At 34.0% G+C, this 19,728-nt stretch overlaps 1 protein-coding gene across 7 annotated transcripts in view; it reads left to right on the top strand.

Moving 5' to 3' along the window:
- Window positions 1–19,728, top strand: part of ASCC3 (activating signal cointegrator 1 complex subunit 3) — a 252,280-nt gene that overhangs the window by 159,227 nt on the left and 73,325 nt on the right. For all 7 annotated transcript variants that reach the window (XM_086876632.1, XM_086876631.1, XM_086876634.1 and 4 more), the window contains 8 exons: window positions 629–748; window positions 4,744–4,908; window positions 5,743–5,829; window positions 8,053–8,229; window positions 10,263–10,488; window positions 13,963–14,117; window positions 17,784–17,882; window positions 18,340–18,508. In XM_086876632.1, coding sequence (XP_086732758.1) covers window positions 629–748; window positions 4,744–4,908; window positions 5,743–5,829; window positions 8,053–8,229; window positions 10,263–10,488; window positions 13,963–14,117; window positions 17,784–17,882; window positions 18,340–18,508 — 1,198 coding nt within the window. The remainder of the gene's footprint in view (window positions 1–628; window positions 749–4,743; window positions 4,909–5,742; window positions 5,830–8,052; window positions 8,230–10,262; window positions 10,489–13,962; window positions 14,118–17,783; window positions 17,883–18,339; window positions 18,509–19,728) is intronic.

The following is a 19,728-nucleotide window of genomic DNA, read 5'->3' as shown; positions in this document are numbered from 1 at the left end:
TCATATAAATATTTGAATATTACCTGTTCAATTTTGTTATATTTTGATATAACAAAAATGTAGCAGGTACCTGTATGTGTGACTTACAGCTACAAAAGGAGAAAACTATTTATAAAAACTATATATAAAGAGATTGCCAAGTATGAAAAAGAAAAATACGTAAGATTCTTGGTATCATTTTGTTTAGGACCTGATAGTGCTTTCACATTGGCATGATGAAATTAATCTTTTAAATGTAGATACTTTTCTTTTCAAGTAATCTTCTTTAAATTACCTTGGCCATATCCACTACAGAATTATTTTGCTTTGTTTGTCTTTTTATTTTTATAACAAGTGTGCTCAATAACATCATTTAATTGTAAAAGTCATAAGAGGTGTAGGACAGATCATTTATGGTCACTGTATCCATAGTATTGTGTCAAAGCAACCCACGTTATTGCATGTTCACAAGATAAAGATGCATGAATTGGTCAAGTTATTGTTTTAGTATTATTTCAAAATTATTTAAATTGGAAATATCCCTACACTTTCTTTAATCTCATGCTAATACTCTGAATCTGTTTTCAGCCAAGAACTTATGTACAGCTGTAACATATATACTTAATTTTCTCTCTTTTCCTATTTCCAGATTGCTCTTGGCACGGTAACTAATGTGGAAGAAGCAGTAAAGTGGATAAGTTACACTTATCTTTATGTACGGATGAGAGCAAATCCATTAGTATATGGCATCAGTCACAAAGCTTATCAGGTATAAAATGCATTTTAAAAAAAATCTGTGACCTGTTCTGAGTCTCTAATCCTTCCCTGATGTGAGGATAAATATTTGCTATTTCTACTTAACCTGACATCAGCAATTCTTTTAAAGTGCTTAGAAAAAGGAAGATATTTTCTGTAGCAGCGTGTTTTTAACACTGAATTATGAGGCCCCTTCTGTTCACATGAAAATACATTTTAACTGGTCAAGTTATGCTCCAAAGGACACCATTCATTCTTATCACACAGTTACTGTAACTTATGCTGTTTTCAATGTTTCAGTTTTGTAGACTAGATTTAAATGATAAAAGAAAGCATTTTTGAGTTGCTTGATTCCCCCTCATCCATCAGCTTTTGTTTTAGAATGTTTCATGGCTTAATATTTCATAAACTATAAAATAACATTTTAAATTGGGTGATATTTTCTTTCATATGATTTATTGATCATAAGATTTTTTAATTAATTTATTTGGAAAATTTTTTGTTTATTTACAAGCATTCCATGCTGAGATATGAATCAGAGCACATTTACATAAGGGTTTTTTCCAAGTTTTTTTTCCATTATCTGTAATTTTTAGGAAGATTAATAGTTTACCGATTATCTAAATATTATTACCTTTTTCTTTGTATAACTTTTTATAAGCATTTACTGTTAACATAGTTAAACATGGTTAATTGAGCCTAATGCTGTTCAAACTCACAACTGTATGGTAACTCCAACTAATTTCATGTCAAGATCCATTTTGTGACTTCGTAATTTATTTTGACATTGTGAGCAGCATTTTGTTAGGTCATGGAGACATGTAGAGGTCTATGTCAGCAGACAGTTCTTTAATATTTTTTATCTCTGATAGCAGAAACTGCAGTGGAAATAGATGTGCTATTGCTTAAGGAAGCTTCTGCAGACACCTTTAGACCTCTGGTCATCTCAAATTTCTTTTCCATAAAAAGCCATATAGTAAATTACTGTATGTTAATATAACAATATATAATGCAGAGCACAAAGTAATAGATAAATGAGAAGCAAAAATTGATTTGCTACTGAGAAGAATGTTGTTATTCCATTAATATAAATTCCTTATTTTTGTTTCACTTTCAAATTCTAGATTAAAAGAAATTTAACCATGGTGATAATAAGTGGTGCAAAAAGCAATAAAACACTAAAAGAAATATTTTTAATAAATTTTAAAAATAATGAACAGGAGTTTCTCCCCTTCTCCCTGCTCTAGTGTTTCTATTCAGCTGCTGAGAAAGTGAGGATTGCCAGCACTTGTTATATTCTTCCACTAATCTTCTTTCTACTCCTATTTGATGTGCTAATACTAGAAATTCATATTTTGAGTTAAGACAGTAACAAATTATATCAATGTGCAGTGTTACCCATTCATGCAGGAGCAAAACCAGCGCAAATCCCCTTGTTTTCTAGACAAACCAGTTTTAAACATCAAAGCATATGTGTGATATTTTATGGATTCCGTTGTGCCAGATGCAGGTATAACCAAAGCTTTAGCCAGTTAGACCATTCTGGGTATAGATATCCAATTTTCATAACTGGTGTCTTTGTGTACTTTAGTAATGTTGCAGTATGCCAATTTCTATCTCTGTTTTTACTGACAGTCAGTGTTATCCATTCAGAATCCCTGTATCCCTCGTGGATCACGTCTCCTAGCTGTTTGATGAGAATGAGATCGTGCAAACTCAGTCTCCGTCCCCTTTCCTCTGGTGCTCACCACATCCAGTAATTACTTTATGGCATCCACACAACAGCATGCACATCTTTAGTACCCAGGATCTTTCTGGGCTACACCCAGGAGCAGGCTTCTTCAGGTCCACTGTTTTATGACTTTTCAAATTGTTTGCCAGAAGTGCCAATAATGCCTATTACTGGTCCATGAAAATCGCCAAAATTAATGATGAGCAGCAAGAGAAAGCAAAGAGTAGAAGGAAAAAGTGGTGAAAATGCAAATGTTAGTGAAGCCTGTAGTATGAACTACAGGCATTTTCTCATGCTGCTGGTTTCCAGTGAAAAGGTGCCTGGATTAAATAAACTCTTTCATATATTTTCTCCTTTTTAATTTTTCCACTCTTTGGTGTTCCCACAGTTAGGCAGAGCTTTTTATCACCATAAAACTTATGTTTAGATATAAAAAATAGAGGAACTTGTCCCTAACATTGCTCTCAGTAAGTTAGAAAAAACAGTGTGGATAATAATACTGTACTTTATCATGAACAGTAATGTACTTTATCATGCATTCTTAAATTTCCATATGCATACTTCAGACCTGCTCAGTTTCTTACTGTGGACATGCCAAGGCTCATTTTAAAGAGAATGACTTAATGCTGTTCTAGGCTGAATCCTTTATTCTGAGGATTTCTAATTATGCAAGTTCAACAAGAAGGGTGCTAACCATGGATTCTCTAAACTCAAATATTGTTTCACAGCTTTTCCAAGTTGGTGACCTTTCCTTTAAAGTTAAAACTTTGCAAAAAATGATAGTGTGCTGTTGCAGCTTTAGCTTTTATATAAGGCAAAAGATTGGCAGGTACTTGGACTGCTAAAGGAGTAGGGAATCATTGTGATATTTTTTTAATTTTTTCCCCTGCAATAGTTTTAAGAAATGTTGAACATCTGGCATCTAGATCACTTTCTTTTGACCAACTCTGCTCTGAAATCTGACCTCAATGCATGACTTACTATTGAGAAAAGAAGTCTAGACCTTTGCCATCTTAGCTTTTGACTTGAAACTAAGGCAAGCCATAACTAAGGAGAAACAGCTTCAGGGTAACTGGCAAACATGGAATACTAGGAACTAGTCCCGCAGCTGCTTTGTGGAGATGACTACATTTGTCTGCAGCTTCACCAACCATGAGATGATGTACTTCTGCAAAAAGGTGAAACTGAATCCTGGCCCAGGGAAAACCAGAGAAACCCAAGGCATAACAATTCTTAAAGCCTTCTCCTTTTTGCTGTCTTGGTCAGGCATCTCTGTTTCAGATTTATCAAGAGGGCTGGTATGACTTATTCTGTAGGAAATCTGAACTATACACGAGCCCTGAAATAAGATACTGCCTGTGGACTAGAACAGTGTTTTAGTCTTTTCAACTAATTATTGCTTCTCTAATTAGAGCCATATCTCAGGTGCACAGACACCAGAAGTTTAACATAACTACAAATCCCTTATCACTCATCCCTGTCAGTGTGGGCATCCCAAGTGCCTCATGTGGAAACACACAATTATACAGCAGTCCTACTCAGATGGGAGTTTTGCCCAGCCTTTTGTGTACTAATGAGATAATTGCATTATTAGTTGGACAAAATGTCCAAGTTCCTGAACTTTGATATGAATAGAATTGGTGTTGGGCACAGGAATCTCCTTGGTGTGCTTTTAAAATGAATGTTGCTGTACATCTGCAACTCACTAATTAGAATACCCCAATTAACATACCAAAGGCTTTTGGGGATGTTAAAGTTTTTTTGCTAGGAAACATTTAAATTATCCGATTTGAAGCTTAATCTCTTAATCTACTATCAATGCAATTAATGCCATCCTCATGTCAGTTACACAGAAAGGTATATCTTCAGCCATTTTCATAAACAGAAGGTGTCATAAGATAATATGTTTTTCTGAAGTGATACAGTAATGATAATTTAATGAAGAATATGTTATCATTAAAACATCTCCCAAGAATTTCAGTTTAGATTTGTTTCATAATCCTGCTACTGTTTCATAAATAATATTGGTCTCCATTGTACTGCTAGTCCCAAATAATTGTAAAAGAAATTTCATTCTGATTATTTTGTCCTGTATGTACAGGTTTTGGTCTGTAATATCAATGTAACTGCTATTATTAAGATCTTAAGAAAGTAATGATTTAATAAGCATAACTTCCTTTTATTAGATTTTTGACTTTGTGTGACTGATTTATCTCAAGAAAATTATTTATTTAACACTTCTTTTATGCAAATAAATGTCTGTGTTTTATGTCTAGATGGATCCAGGTCTAGAAAAGCACAGAGAACAATTGGTTATTGAAGTTGGCAGAAAGCTGGACAAAGCCCGCATGATTCGCTTTGAAGAACGGACTGGCTTTTTTTCTTCAACAGATTTAGGCAGAACTGCTAGCCACTACTATATTAAATACAATACTATAGAGGTAAAAGATGATGTCCAGTTTCTGGAGGGTTTTTTTCTTCTTTTTTAATGTGTACCTTAAATAGTTGTAAAATACTACAGAATATGTAGATGATTTGTTCACTGTTATTTTCAAATCGTATTTACTGAAATGGGGGGAGAGGAAATAGGAAAAAGAAAGAAACTAAATATCAAGCAATACTGGAAATGAGACTCAGTGTGAAGTGAGATTTGAAATTTCTATAGTCTTTTTGACTTCTTTTAGGAGAATTTTAAGAAACATTTTGATATTCATGGTGTGTGCAACCATTAGTACATGACAGCACATTGCAATGTAGTGTCTGATAACAGGTGACCTCTGGGAGAAAGTCCTGTCATGTTGACAACCTTGAACAACTTTTAACCCTGTAATCAGATTGTGTTGTAAACATGTACAAAATTTTGTAGTATTGGAAACTCGATTTGATGTACACATGCATCTTAATTCATTTTTTTAACAAATAAGTGTTTTTCTTGAATAAAGCCTAAAGACTCAGCATTAATAATTATTAACTGTTTACTATCACTGTGTATAATTAGTCTCGCATATTTATTCAGTCAGATATGTCCTAGACTTTTTTTAAATGGCCACATTGCATGTCTCTTGATTTTGGGGTGGCCAAAGCACTGTTTTTTCTGAAACTGCTGAAAATTCATTATGGAATTTGTTCCTGTTTGAATTGCATCACCCTGGCCTTGCAATAACTTACATTTTAGCCACATATGCCTTTTAAATTCTTGGTGAAGGTTTCTTTGTTTCCTGCTATATGTATACTTTTATTTTCAGTGACAAATCAATTCTTTTTATTTTTAATAGACTTTCAACGAATTGTTTGATGCCCATAAAACCGAAGGTGATATTCTTGCTATAGTATCAAAAGCTGAGGAGTTTGAACAGATAAAGGTAAAGCTAAAGAATGTCTTGAAACTAGACACTTCTGTAGTAGTTACTCCATAAATATTGCTTACAGACAGAAGTTTTGTTAAATGCTAAGCACCATTAGAAAATGTTTTCTAAGTAAACATAATATGATCTCACTCAATTTTATACATAGTTCAGCTTGAACTGTAGTGCACATTTAATAACTAGTTATGGATCTTTGAGTAATTCTTTTAAATGCTTTTAAGAACTTTTCAGCTCTTCAATTATTAACAGGTGAAGCTAAGTGTCCATTTGAATAGTGTGCCTAGGGATGAGACAGTTTTTCTGTTTGAAGTTTAAAGCATTACTGAATGTCTCCGTGAACAGTTTGCTTTATCAGGAACGAGGCAGGACTCACTGAAGTGAACTCTGATATATTTTCTGCAGAGAACAATATTAGATTGGCAGAACGATAAATTCCCATAAATTCAAACCTGAAATCTAGAAAGTTGTCATAACAGATTTTATGCGGGCTGGAAGATTACTGTTCTATTGAACTCAGTTCAATTCCAACATCCCTTTTTGCCTCCCGTGTGGGTAGGACACAAGGTATTACATTCCAAGCTGGCATGAGCTTGTTTGCCCATGCTTCCGTCGCACAGAGGCACGAGCCAGACTCCACAGGGTTTGTTAGCTTGGGCTCATTGCCATTTTACCACAATTATACAAGTTGCAGATCAGAGCTGGCTCTCATTCACCTGGCTCTGCGAGCTGGCAGTGTGAATCCTTCACCATCTACATATTTACATATTTGCACACATTGTCTGGGTATTACCGTCTCTTTATCTAATGGAGAAATTCTATTTTGCTGTAATCTCTTCTATTATAGAAGATAATAAGCAGTGAGGTTTCACAGTCATACATGGAACGTTTTCCAAGCTAGAAGGGTTTTTTTATGATAGTGATATTGCTTGACTAGGTCTAAATTTAGCGTAATTTAATATTTAAAAGGCAAGCATATGGAAAATATGATGTGATATGTTTCTGTATTTGTAATAAAGTTAGTAGTGATGCTTCTTGACTAAAGTACAGTTTTTCTAGTTTACTTTCTCAGATTTGTATGGTATGGTACCAGTGCACCATCATTTCCAGATTTCTGTGATTCATTTGCCTTGCAGCTCTGAATGTTAAAATTAGTAACTGGTTTTCACAAGAATAACTCAGGATTTTCCCTTCTATGTGATAGAAATTTTAACTTTTGATAAATTAATCACATTTCCATAATGCCTTTAAAAATTCTGAATTTTGAGATATGTAACTCAGCAGTAGCTGAAATACAGATGTGGATTAGACCTGTATTGTGCTGTGCAAGAGCAGAAAAAAATTATCAAAAATGATGTTGTAAGCAGAGCGTAGGTAGTATTCCCCTGAAAGTGGAATCATCTATGATGGTTCTGTACTTCATGTCATTCTTTTCTGTAGGACTAGTGACGATGAAGTTGGGGATTTTAACCCAATTGTCTTAGGGTCTTTTGTATGTCAGGTAGTCAGTTCCAAATGAAAATTGCTTTCAGATGGTTCCCTGCAGGGACCAAACATTTACCCTCTTTAAATAAGTTTTACACTAACAGACCATCAGTAAGTCAAAGAATATGTAGATTTATGCTAGTTTTGCCATGTAAGGGTCATCAGTTAGAATGTGAAATGTTATGCATTATTCAAACCATAGATATTAATATTTCTTTACTCATATTAAGACTTAATCTTATTAACAGTGAAAATTTTAATATGATGAATCATAGTACTTCACAGTTTTGAGTTTAAAAATGTATTATACCACATGCAATCTGTGTAACTATAATGAGTACATTTAATGTTAATTCAAGATTGCCCTAATCCAGATGGACAGAAGTTTTACTCTGGTCAAATAAAAAATAAAATCTCATCAGATGAAGGATGATAAGGTCACAAGATTCAATTTTTGTGGCATATCAAATTTTTGTATGTCAATGGCAACCTTAATAGATGGTGATGAATAACAAAATGTAATTGTGTCCCTGTTAAGATAGTTTCAATTATGGTCTATTAGCTATATTGTGGAAGATGTAGATTTACTGCTTTTTTCTTCTTTTTTTTTTTTTTCTCCTTAAAACTAGAGACTCCATTTAAAAGTAATATAACTATGTTACAAGGAAAATTTGATTTTAATGTAAATATTTTTATCAAATTGCTTCTGCCTCTTCATAATGTATAATTGTGTTTTAGGTGAGAGAAGAAGAAATAGAAGAGCTAGATACCTTACTAAATGATTTCTGTGAACTTCCTGCTCCAGGAGGTGTGGAAAACAATTATGGAAAAATTAATATCCTCCTTCAAACATACATTAGCAGAGGGGAGATGGACAGCTTCTCCCTTATTTCAGATTCTGCATATGTTGCACAGGTAAAAATAGTATTTTCTACATATTTGTTCCTGTCTTGTGCTGTTTTAGTTCTACCAAATATTTACAATTATGCAGGTAGGCCCTGATCTGTGTATTTTTTGTACATTTTTGTGCAAGTTTATTTGAAAATCAAAGCCTTGTGCTTGTGCATGGATGTGAGCTGTAACACTTGAGTAGAAAAGTTTTGCAGAAGTCTACCTTGGGAGACTACGGCAGTTTTTGTTAATTATGAATGTCCTTTTTTGTTTGTAGTACCCCTGTAGTCTTACTTCATTTAGTTGCTCTAACTGTGATTGCACAGAGATTATATTCTCTAAATTTCAGGGTTTTCTTCTGAAAGAAGTGAAAAACTGTTGTAATCTATTTTTATGCTTTGTGTGATTTTTATACTTCATTCTGCAAATCATCATTCGTGTTGGATTCACGTACCTTGGTTTGCTCACAAAAGATGTGCTATTGTAGTTCTGGTGCTAGATGTCATCTAGCAAAAAAAATTTGCAGGTTTACATACCAGTCTATGTATTTGCTTGTTGGCTTCATTTGACACCTAAAGGGTTGATTGTAACACAGCCTGTTTAGTTACCACACAGGCGTGTACATAGGAGGACATGACACAGAGATCTATTTAGACAACTGTGGCCACAAAAAATTTGTACCTTTTAGTCTCTCTCTCTCTCTCTCTCTCTCTCTCTCTCTCTCTCTCTTCTTTTTCCTTTTTTTAACAGTCAGCAAAGATGTTGCATGGAATTATTTTTCCCTCATCCTTGCAAAACTGCTTTGGAAAGAGTTAATCTAAAAGTTGCATTTATTTGGTACTAAAGATGAAATTTAAATAATCAGAATTATATGTAGTCTTTAGCAACATTTTCATGCTAGCATAATCTTCTTCAGAAATATTTGTATTTTGTAGCACCTATGGGTATAAATGAGAAAATTCTGACTTGATTGTGCACATCATAAAAATTGTGGAACTTGCACAAGAAAATAATTTTCAGTACAATCCTTTTAATCTTTGCTTTCAAGGCAATTGCTTTTATTTGTCTGTCTCATTTATAGCATTTTTAGTGAGGCAGCATGGTCTTCTTCTCAGACCTTCATAAACTGTACTTGTGGAACCAGCGCTACAAAGTGTGACTTTTTTTTCTTTTACTTGGATATTGACTATTAAGAAAATTATTCATCCTTTCTAAGTAAGAGGAATGTGCTTCTTTAGTAACATATGCTTCCTATCATAACCAAATAATTTTCTATTTTTTATTCTTGTTGGCATAGCAGAGCCAGTAGGGAATGATTATATTCTATTCAATGAATCAAGATCATAATTCCTAATCCAGACATAGTACTGGTAGGAAAAAAAAAAAAAACCAACAAAAAAACATAGCTGCATAATACAGCTTGAAAAGTTTATGAAAAGAATATCATAACTTAGGTTTTCAGGATAAGACTGACCTCATTCAAACTTCTGTTAATAATTATTTTTCCAAGTCAAAAGCATATTTGTAGAGTTTGGTTATACACTGTTCTCAGAGTATAGTAAAATGTTTTTAAAAAGTCACTACTGTTAAGCTTCTGTGCAAATGTTGTGAAATTCAGTGTGAAATGGGATGTTATTATAGAAACATAAACTAGAAAAAACCAAAACTTGAATTTCCATATGAAGTGAATTTGCAGGTGTCTGTTATATGGGGGGTACATTAAGTGAATTTACTTCAGAAGAGATTGATACACAATGAATTTTGAACTGTTAGCATAACTGTGATCAAAGTTCTATGGCAGACCTGACACTACAATTTTAATTGGTTGCACATGTTTCTTTTCATAATTTCAGAATGCAGCCATGAGGTAGTTCTGCCACTAGACAGTGATGGAAAAAATAGTTTTCAAAAATGTTTGAAATTAGTTTGAAAAGAAAAATCTATTGTTATGTTTTGCCAAAGATGAGTCTATGGGATCCTTTTCATTTTACAAAGGATATTGAGAGAATTACAACAGTTTTGCGTTTCTTTTTTTTTTTTCCCTTTTCACTTTCCAGAATGCAGCTCGCATTGTTCGAGCTCTTTTTGAGATTGCCCTGAGGAAACGTTGGCCTGCCATGACATATCGGCTACTGAATCTCAGCAAAGTCATTGACAAGCGGCTGTGGGGCTGGGTCAGCCCTCTGAGGCAGTTCTCAGTGCTACCACCGTCTGTCCTCTCCAAGCTGGAAGAGAAGAACCTCACCATAGACAAGATGAAGGACATGAGAAAAGATGAAATAGGTGAGAAAACCAGCAAGGCCGATCTGCTTAAACTATTAGAAACCAATGGGCAAGTAAGAACTAAATCTGAGCCGTGCATCAATATTCCCACTCTGGTCTGGGAGCCGTGGAGCCACATACCACACATTAATATGGTTTGTCCAATAAATAAGGCTTTTCCCAGTCTCAACAGCTTGTAAAATGGCACAGCTCTGAGGATAAGGCCAGCCCATGTCCTGGTAGTCACAGAACACAGATGGAAAGGAGATGGCTATTGATAAGTGTTTACTTGTATATGTGTATATATACATATTTATGTTGACCTCTGTGCTTCCCTTTCTGCCCACCTTACATAACACACCACTATAAAAGGCATCTATTTGCTTTTGCTAGTTGGCACAATATGGCCTTTTTTTTAACTATTAACGTGAAAAAGAATAAAACCAGATTATTACATCCAGGTATGCTATCGGTAAATGGCCTTCTTCTGAAAGACTGCATTAATTTTCATTGAACATGGAGAATTCATTGTCACTGGTGTCACTGCAACAAAACCTTAATGGAATTTTTGAAAGGATTTGACAGTCCAATAATGAGAAAATCCACAAGCCTACTGATAGACATAATGACAATTTCTAGTAAGTCTGTATAAACTATTGTGCATAAACTGCCCACCAGCTGGTTGAAGTAGAAAAAAAAAATCACTTGTAATGCATTTCTTTTTCCATAGTGTATTATTTTTTTATTTGGACTTCAGTTGCACCTGCTATTGTTAACCCGTTGATAAAAAAACTGCCATTTTTGAAAAAATCTCATTTTTGAATAAAAATACCATTCGTACTCACTGCTTAGAAGCTGTCACATCTAACTTAATATTTCTTTCATTTGCAGATTTACTTTCCTAGCTATGAAAACTTGGTTATGTACCTAATCAAGGCTGGAAAAAGTTAAATAAATATGTGAAAGTTTGAAAAATTAGAGGCTATGTTTTCATTTAATAAGTTAAACCAAAAGACTATGACAAAATTCAAGATGCTTAGTTTAACTGCATTTTCATATAGTAATATTAAATGTATTAAAAGCACTGGATTTTATTTGAAGTGCTAGCGTTACAATCTTTTATTCAGTAGTGTTATAGCACTTTTTAATTCACATCTGTTAATGTTTTGTGTATTTGTGATCTCTTTTAATGCCTAGTGTTCTTTTCCATTAATTGTATTAGTGGAGCATTTTTTACTTTGTTGCTGTTGGGTTTTGTGGAGCTGTTTTTAGTTTGGTTTTGGGTTTTTTGTTTATTTTGTTTGTTTGTTTTTTGGGATTTTTTGGGTTTTGATTTTGGTTTTTGGTTTGGTTTGTTTTTTTCTAATTGTTCTTTCTCCCCATACCCTCATTTGAGAATGAGGAAATTTTGTTTAAAAATACAAAACCAATTTTGCTTCCTTCAATGCATTTGAACCAGTATTGACAAGATGTAAATTTATCTATATATACCTGCAATTTGTCTAGTTTTGGTTTATATTAACTTAATTTGAAAGTAGATGAGACATGGGATTTGACTGTGAAAGCAGGTCACTGCTGACCGTACATGGTATTTCATGTTCTTCGGCCTTATAAATATCAAAGAAAGTTGATCTGTGTATCCCTGTGAAGAAGTTACTTGGCACACTCCTGTCTGGCCTCTCTCTCTTGAGTTTCCAGAAAGCCAAGAAATCACTGTGTTAGCTGAGATAAACAGTCCCTCTATTTTCAGAATGCAGATGACAAAGATTTTAGAAAATGCAGAATTTATTCTTTTTTCCTTTTTTTTTTTTTTTGACATGACTATTTTCTTAGTCAGCTTTTGTTTAGAGGGTTTAGTATTTCTTAAATGTCATTGATGGTTTCTCATAGTGTGACTAGTAAAAGTCCATATTTTGTAGAAGCTGGGAGAGGAGCCTTATTTTCCCCTGCCACAAAAGTGTAAAAGAACCTCAGTGCTGTGCTGCACAAGCACAGTTCACCTCACACATTGTGATAAAGAAGGTCATTTTTGCCGTGAAAAAATTATACTTGCCTACATGTTTTTTTGAGTCATATCTTTGAATATTTGTCATCTGCCTTTATTTAACATGATTTCTGAAGTTTTACCTCTAATTGCAAAAGCTAGTCACTGTGCAAGTATGCTGTAACTCTGCATATATCATCAAAGTGTACCAACATAAGGGGTTTGGTTTTTAATAGCCCACTTGTTGGAGATGCAATTATTTTGCTGACTGCAAATTAAACTGATTAAATATGTATTAAAACTTTTGGTTAGGGGTTTGATTCTCAAGCAGGGTCACTGTTCATTACTGCAGAGTATAAACACCTGTGTGAGACAAATACAGCTGCCAGTTTATTAAATAAGAAAAACTGAAAAGGAAAAGTCAGTATAAATATATAAAAAAAGCAGTTTCAAGATGCTATGCTCATAAATATCTCATAATTGCAAGAAAAGGTTTGTATCACCTTTTCACTTTGCACATAATGCAAATAATAGGACTTCTCCTTTTTAATTTTTTTAATGTTTTTTTAAAATGGACAAGTATGCACAGAACTACATAACAATAACTGAAAGTATCAGTAGCAATTGATAAGGTAGATTTCAACAGGGAGTATTTATGACCATCACACTTAAAATCTAAAATATGCTCCTCATAATTACATTAACAATTTCAGTGAAAATTTAGTAAATAAGCCGTATTTTTTCCTAAATAAGCTAGAAGGTGGAATAATTTCAGTAAAAAAAGAAATTACTGTTACATACTTTGTTTTATATTCAAAATGAAGAGCAAGGGAATAGAGATTTGAGCTGTAAAATACAAGTAGGACATTTTTATAAATAAATAGAATCACTTTATTGCTTTAGTTATCATGATTACAATAAAAAAATAAAAAAATATTGCAACATTTATTTTTTTTAATTTTTCTTTGTCTCAGTTAGACACTGGTATATTCTGACGGCTCAGAACTGCTATGAGATATTTACTTATGTGCATTTTTAACCCATTAAGTATCTGTTCAGTTTTATGAAAATCCTTCTCTCTGCTTTGAATCACTAAATCACTACACAAAAATTGTAGAAGTTTGAATTAAGTAAAAAGTTAGTATTTGTGCTTTAAAAAAGAGCTACATGGCTTTGTAAGAGCCTGATCAAAAAGTCAGGGAAGGAGAGGGAGCTAGCTTGACATGTTTTCACTGTGAATTCTTAACAGTTATTTTAACCCCTTAGTTATAGCCAAAGTGGGGGGGGGGGGGGGGGGGGTTAATACTGATTTTTTAAGGTTCTAAATTGCTAATTCAAGTTAAGTATTACAAAATATTCAGACATGCCAGGTCAAGAGAGTCAGACATTTACGTACCCAGGAGCAAAACAAGCAAGCAATAATACTTCTCTCTAAAAGCCTATTTGAAAGTCAGAGTTGTACGCTTTTTCCTGGAAATGTAAATTGGTTACACCTTATGTTTTCTTGGCAGGTCATATGCTGCATCATGTGAAAATTGGGTTAAAGGTAAAACAGTGTGTCCATCAAATACCCTCCATCATAATGGAAGCAACGATCCAGCCAATCACCCGCACTGTGCTCCGAGTTCGGCTGAACATCGCTCCTGACTTCACATGGAATGACCAGGTAAACCAAGAGGGAGGGGGAGGCAAGATGAGAAGCGTTACTTTAGCTTCAGTAAAAGATGATCACTGGGAGTCCATAGCTGTTTGGATTTTAAAAAAAAAAGTCTTTATTTTGGCTAAAAAGCAAATTTGATAATAGGAATGGGATGACCTTTATGACTTTTGTTGAAGAAAGCAGGCAAAGATCATCTTTTCATTTCTGTTAATCCTTGTGATATTGGACTGTGTATAACAGGTTGAGGCAAATGCTTAATACTGGGTATTCACATTAGTCACACAGATTAGAGTGATGTGCCCAGAAAGGAGAAGTGAGAGAAGGGGAACATGAATGGCTCTCTGACCTATGAATGAACGTCAAACATGGAAAAGCCTTGAAATGCAGTTCTTATATGCCAGGTTCTCCTATTCCTCCTGGCTTCCCAAATATAAAGTCACAATATCAGTACCTTTTTCTGCTGGGACTTGTCTGAACAAAAAAATCTGAGATGTGTTTGGAATTGTGCTCATCTCTATTTTATAGAGCAAATTTATATGAAAGGAGTTGTACCAGACGCACATTTAGCTATACGCACGTCCTTTGATTCAGAATCTGTTCATTAGAAATACATTTAAGATAAATCTAAATGAAATAGAAATGTCCACATGGGGGCATTGTATTGTTGCTGTTACTTCTGAAACTTTCTACAGGAAAGAAAAGATACCTCCATGGGCAAACATAATTTTCTGCTTTTGGACTTAGGAGATTTATGCTTAAGATAAATTATTTTTAAATGTGGATATTAAGTATCTGTTCTTTTATCAAAAAATAATTTTAAAATCCCTTAGATTACCAGTTTACCTTAGTCATAATTAAATGAGAGTTTTATTCCACAAATATTTAAATAACTTTAGAATTTATTTTCCCTGATGAAAAGTGTTTTATCTTCTTGTGCAGGTTTCACCAAATTATCTTATAAATGGGAGATTAGCAATCCAAATATAGAAAGTTTGATTTTGCTTGCCATCTAGATTTATTGAAGAAATATTTGAATAGATTCCTAACATGAATTATAACATGAATATTTTTTGCCTTATTTATGTGCAGTGCTTCAGAAGGAAAGTAAAGCATTGTCTTTTAGGATTGAAACAAGATTTTGTTGTTCAGTCTTTCATGCACTTTACCTGTAATCTGCTAAAGACAAAAAAAATTACTGTTCTTCCTATTAAACGTTACCTTAATACAAAGTAATTTCTCAATCCATTGTTAGGTTTTTCTAAAAAAACTAGGTTCTGTATCTTTACTAGTTGAAAAGGGATCCACACAAAATTATACTGTTGTTTTGATTCTGAACTTCTAAATTTAGAGCAAAATTTTGTCACAAGTCTGTTTTCTGCCTTGACCTCTTTACACAGTTTTTCTGATGATTGCTTTGGAAACATTGTGACTGTTTTATCAATTTAGTTTGTGGAGATGTTTTTATGTGAATTTGTTTATTGGTAATCATAAAAACTTGGATTTTTTTTTTTTTATTTCTGTAATGTGGTGTTGATTTTCCTGTTTCTTCAGTAAATGAAGCTTCTATCGCAGTAAATAACTAAAAGCTGTTAGATTTTAATAGTCTCTGAAAATGAATAACTGTCTCAAATTCAAGCATAGACATTTGAAACTGCTTCTCTATCTTCACATTGTTTTAACAAGCTTCTCAGGAGATGGCTATAGAAACTTACCAGTATACCTGTAATTGGTATTTAGTTCAAATGTTAGTTAGTTAGTTAGTTAGTTAGTTGCTAAACTAAAAAGTTTAAAAGTGAGTTGCTAAAAAGTTCCATCTAAAGAATTGCAGTAATCAAATAAAATCAGTTATGGAAACTTTAAATACCGTGCTTAGCTGAAATACCCTGCTTGGCTAACATTTCATAGTTTTAAGATTGTCCCTTTACCTGGATAATTAATTCTATAACAATCTCATCACAAACTTTGCTCTTGACGTTACAAGAGAAAGAAGAGACATTTTTGTAGTCGTGATATATGACATCATTTTTAGTTTTCAGTACAGGGAGCCCTTAAGTTCAGTAAAAGCATGTGAGCCAATCCCAGATTCTTTATTCTATGGTTAGAAACAAAGGACTATAAACATACCCAGACAGAGCAATTAAACCTTAATGCATCCAGGAGTCCAGCAGGAATGCAGAATAATGCAAGTAGTATTAATTAGCTGAGTCATATATCAGACATATAGTTTTAGGGTGATGGTTGCCCAAAATACAGGTGTGTCCAAGTTCTTAAGAGTCCCCAGAGTTCTTGAGATTCATTATTGGAGATGTTGTGTTTCCTGTTCCCAGATTGTCCTACTTTCCCCATGCAGGTTTTTCATGGGACTTTCCAAAATTAGATTGGTATTAAAATTAATAATAAAATTTCTGAGCTTTGAACTTAATTGCCTTTCTTAATTCTTCTTATCTTTCTTAAATGCTCCTAAACCATGATGAAATAGTTTCACCATCACTTTTCAAGATACCACCTGCGTATCATTTCAGTTTCACAGCTTCAGTTCCCAATGAAGCTGCAAGTGAAATGCAAATGTAATAAAAATGAATGACTGTCCATCTATTTGTCTGTTGTGCAACTGTGGTAAAAAAGAAAGAAAAGTACCTTAGTTTTATTCTTTGTGCATAGTTTTGTCCTCACAAACCAGAACAGACTGTTTTCTCACACAGACCCAGTAATGAATTATGCTGAAAATAATGTGTGCTGTGTGAATCAATACCAGATTCCTGGAGCATTAAAATTACCATTAGAAACAACTATGCACTTTGTCTTTTTTTCTATCAAGTTTAGGAAAAATTCCAACTTTTTTTTTCATCTCCTGGTTTTGCAACTTATCACAGTCCTCCTCAGAAACACCAGAAATCTGCATTCATTTAGTAGCATGTCTTCCATACTCCTTTACCATGCATTTTGCTTATTTTCTGAGATATTTAAGTAAAATGCTTGTATATTAGCAAAGATTATTTATTCTGATAAAGAAACAAAAAATCTTAATTTAGTGTCATACTTAGCTATGATTTCTGGCATTGCAAGGTAAGGTACGCAACAAAGCAAATAAAAATCTAATTTTAAAAAGACATGTTGCCAGATGGCAGGGAAATCAAGTGACAGCTCTATTTATGTTCTTCTCACTTCACCTGTAACAATGGCTACATCTACAGCCTTCTGAATGCACTTACTGTATCTTTCTAGAGGAGAGGGGATGAGAGAGAAGAGAGGAATGTCACAATTCGGTGTCCAGTTTTTTTCCTGAGAGAATGTTTTTGACTGAAAATGAGCAGACAGCTGCAAACAACAATCCTCTATACAGAACCCAAAGGCAAAAGTACAGGGAGGAGTAAAGAGAATATGTTATTTCCTAGGAGCCTAGAGGGAACCCTTGGGGTTCAGTAAATTTATAAACAGCTGAGGCACTACATTCAGTTGCATTTGTATCATGTCCATTTATATTATACGTACCTTAAGCAAACTCTTATTAGCAGACTGATCAGATTAAAAATGTTATTTTTCTGTTACCCCTGATTTCTGTACTTGTATTCCTTTATGAGCCTGTGTCATTCAGAAATACATCCACTGTTTCTAGCAAATCTAGAGAATCTTGTTAGAACTAAAACAAAGATATCTTTTCTACTCATAAAGGTACATGGCAGTGTTGGAGAGCCCTGGTGGATTTGGGTAGAGGACCCTACTAATGATCATATTTATCATTCTGAGTACTTCATCATTCAAAAGAAACAGGTAATGGGCTTCATTCAGAATGTCATAGCAAGAGGAGAACAGAGTTAGTGAGATGTGGATTTGTCAGGTCAAACAGTATTTTGACCTGAGCAGATTTTCAAGTCAGCTGTACAGCTTTCAAATTCAGATGTCTTTGATCAGCTTGGACTTCCACAATGTTTTCTAAGCTCAACTGTCCCTTTTTCTCTTCCTGCTTTGATGGGACAGTTATTTTCAGATGATATAGAAAGACTGTAATGATTTTGTCTGTTAAAGAACAGAAGAAGACCCAGCCTTATTTTTATGTTTTGAAGACTACAGAAAAGAATTCATTCTGGGAAGTAAAATATTTTATCAAGATACAAACATTTGCACACATATTTTATTGTTTTGTGTTAGCAATGCTTATGGAAGTGAGGCAAACTATCAAGTTACTGATTTTTCTGTGCAGTAATTATCCTCTACATGTTTGCACTAGGTCATTACTAAAGAACCTCAGCTGCTGGTGTTCACAATCCCAATTTTTGAACCTCTTCCTTCTCAATATTACATTCGAGCTGTGTCCGATAGATGGTTAGGAGCAGAGGCTGTATGTATCATAAATTTTCAACATTTGATTCTTCCAGAGAGACATCCACCACACACAGGTAACTTCAAATTTGATAATTTTGCTTTAATTGATATTGCTCATATTGGTTTGGGGGTTTTTATATGGTAGTGCAATAAAACTCTTACTTCTGCTTCATCGAAGAAAAATTTTTGGAATTTCGCATTGCGATATTTCTTCTCCAGCTTTCTAAGCTTTTCAATTCCTGAACAAAATGCAGGAATTTTGGTTTCATCTCAATAAAATACCAGCCTTCAGTTACTCCAGATTTTCTATAAGCCATAAAAAAGCTGAACCTGTCATATAAAACTAAGCAAATCTCTGTGTTACGGTATGTCTTAGCTTAGTGCTTGCAAGAATTACCTTTCTTCTGGACTGGCTAAAAGCAATCTTTGACTGTCTAGTAAATGGCATTCAGCAAAGAACAAACAATGCTAAAATTTTGAAAATATGAAAAGTTTTACTATTTTTGCTGAGGTATGTTTATCATAGCAAGTACTGTTGCAGCACTGAACATCACATTTCATCTCATCAAGTTGTGGTCTTCCCCTCTCCCTCCTTTTTAATGCTTGGCACAGAAGCATATGTTTGTGTTTTGCTTCTTTTTTTTCTGGATACATAAATTGCTTTATACATTCATTGGGCGTGATGTCATTGTAAAACCTTTCCTCTGTAATTACATTTGGCTCATCTAGCAGTCTGCTGAGTGCCTTCAGAAATGCACAGTTCTCATACGGTGTTGTCCTTTGGCATGCATAAATTCACATGTGTTTGTGAAGTGTTTAGCTATTGTTACACTGTACCTACGCTGTCTGGAAAAGCATGTGTAACCTTTTTATCTAATTGACTGATCACTGACTACCATTCAGAAGAAACAGAAAGATATTTACACATCACCAGTTATGGAGACTCCAGGATTTATGGTAATTGATTTCAATTCCCATCTGGTTCCCACTCAACAATGAAGTACGTAGAGGCTCTGCTAGGCAAAAAAACCCCTTCTTTCTCCTCAACAGAGCCCAAGAAATCACTGTTACAGTGGGAATGATAAAACAGCCATAAGGTATCAGTGAAAAGCATGTGAAGAATATTAGGCATCATTGCCTCAGTAGATTTTATGACTCCCATATCATACCTTAATGTGAAGCACCCTGAAAAGACAAGGAGACCTCCAGCCACAAAAAAAACCCAACAAACTTCAAAGCAAGCATCTGCATAGCAGAATCACTGCAGTCTCCTTAATTTGGTAGGATTCCAAAT

The sequence above is a fragment of the Cyanistes caeruleus genome, chromosome 2 (genome assembly GCF_971803275.1).
Source record: "Cyanistes caeruleus chromosome 2, bCyaCae1.hap1.1, whole genome shotgun sequence".
In the NCBI taxonomy this organism is placed as follows: domain Eukaryota; kingdom Metazoa; phylum Chordata; class Aves; order Passeriformes; family Paridae; genus Cyanistes; species Cyanistes caeruleus.
The sequence above is the reverse complement of the archived record's forward strand: the minus strand, read 5'-3'. Positions and strand labels throughout refer to the sequence as shown.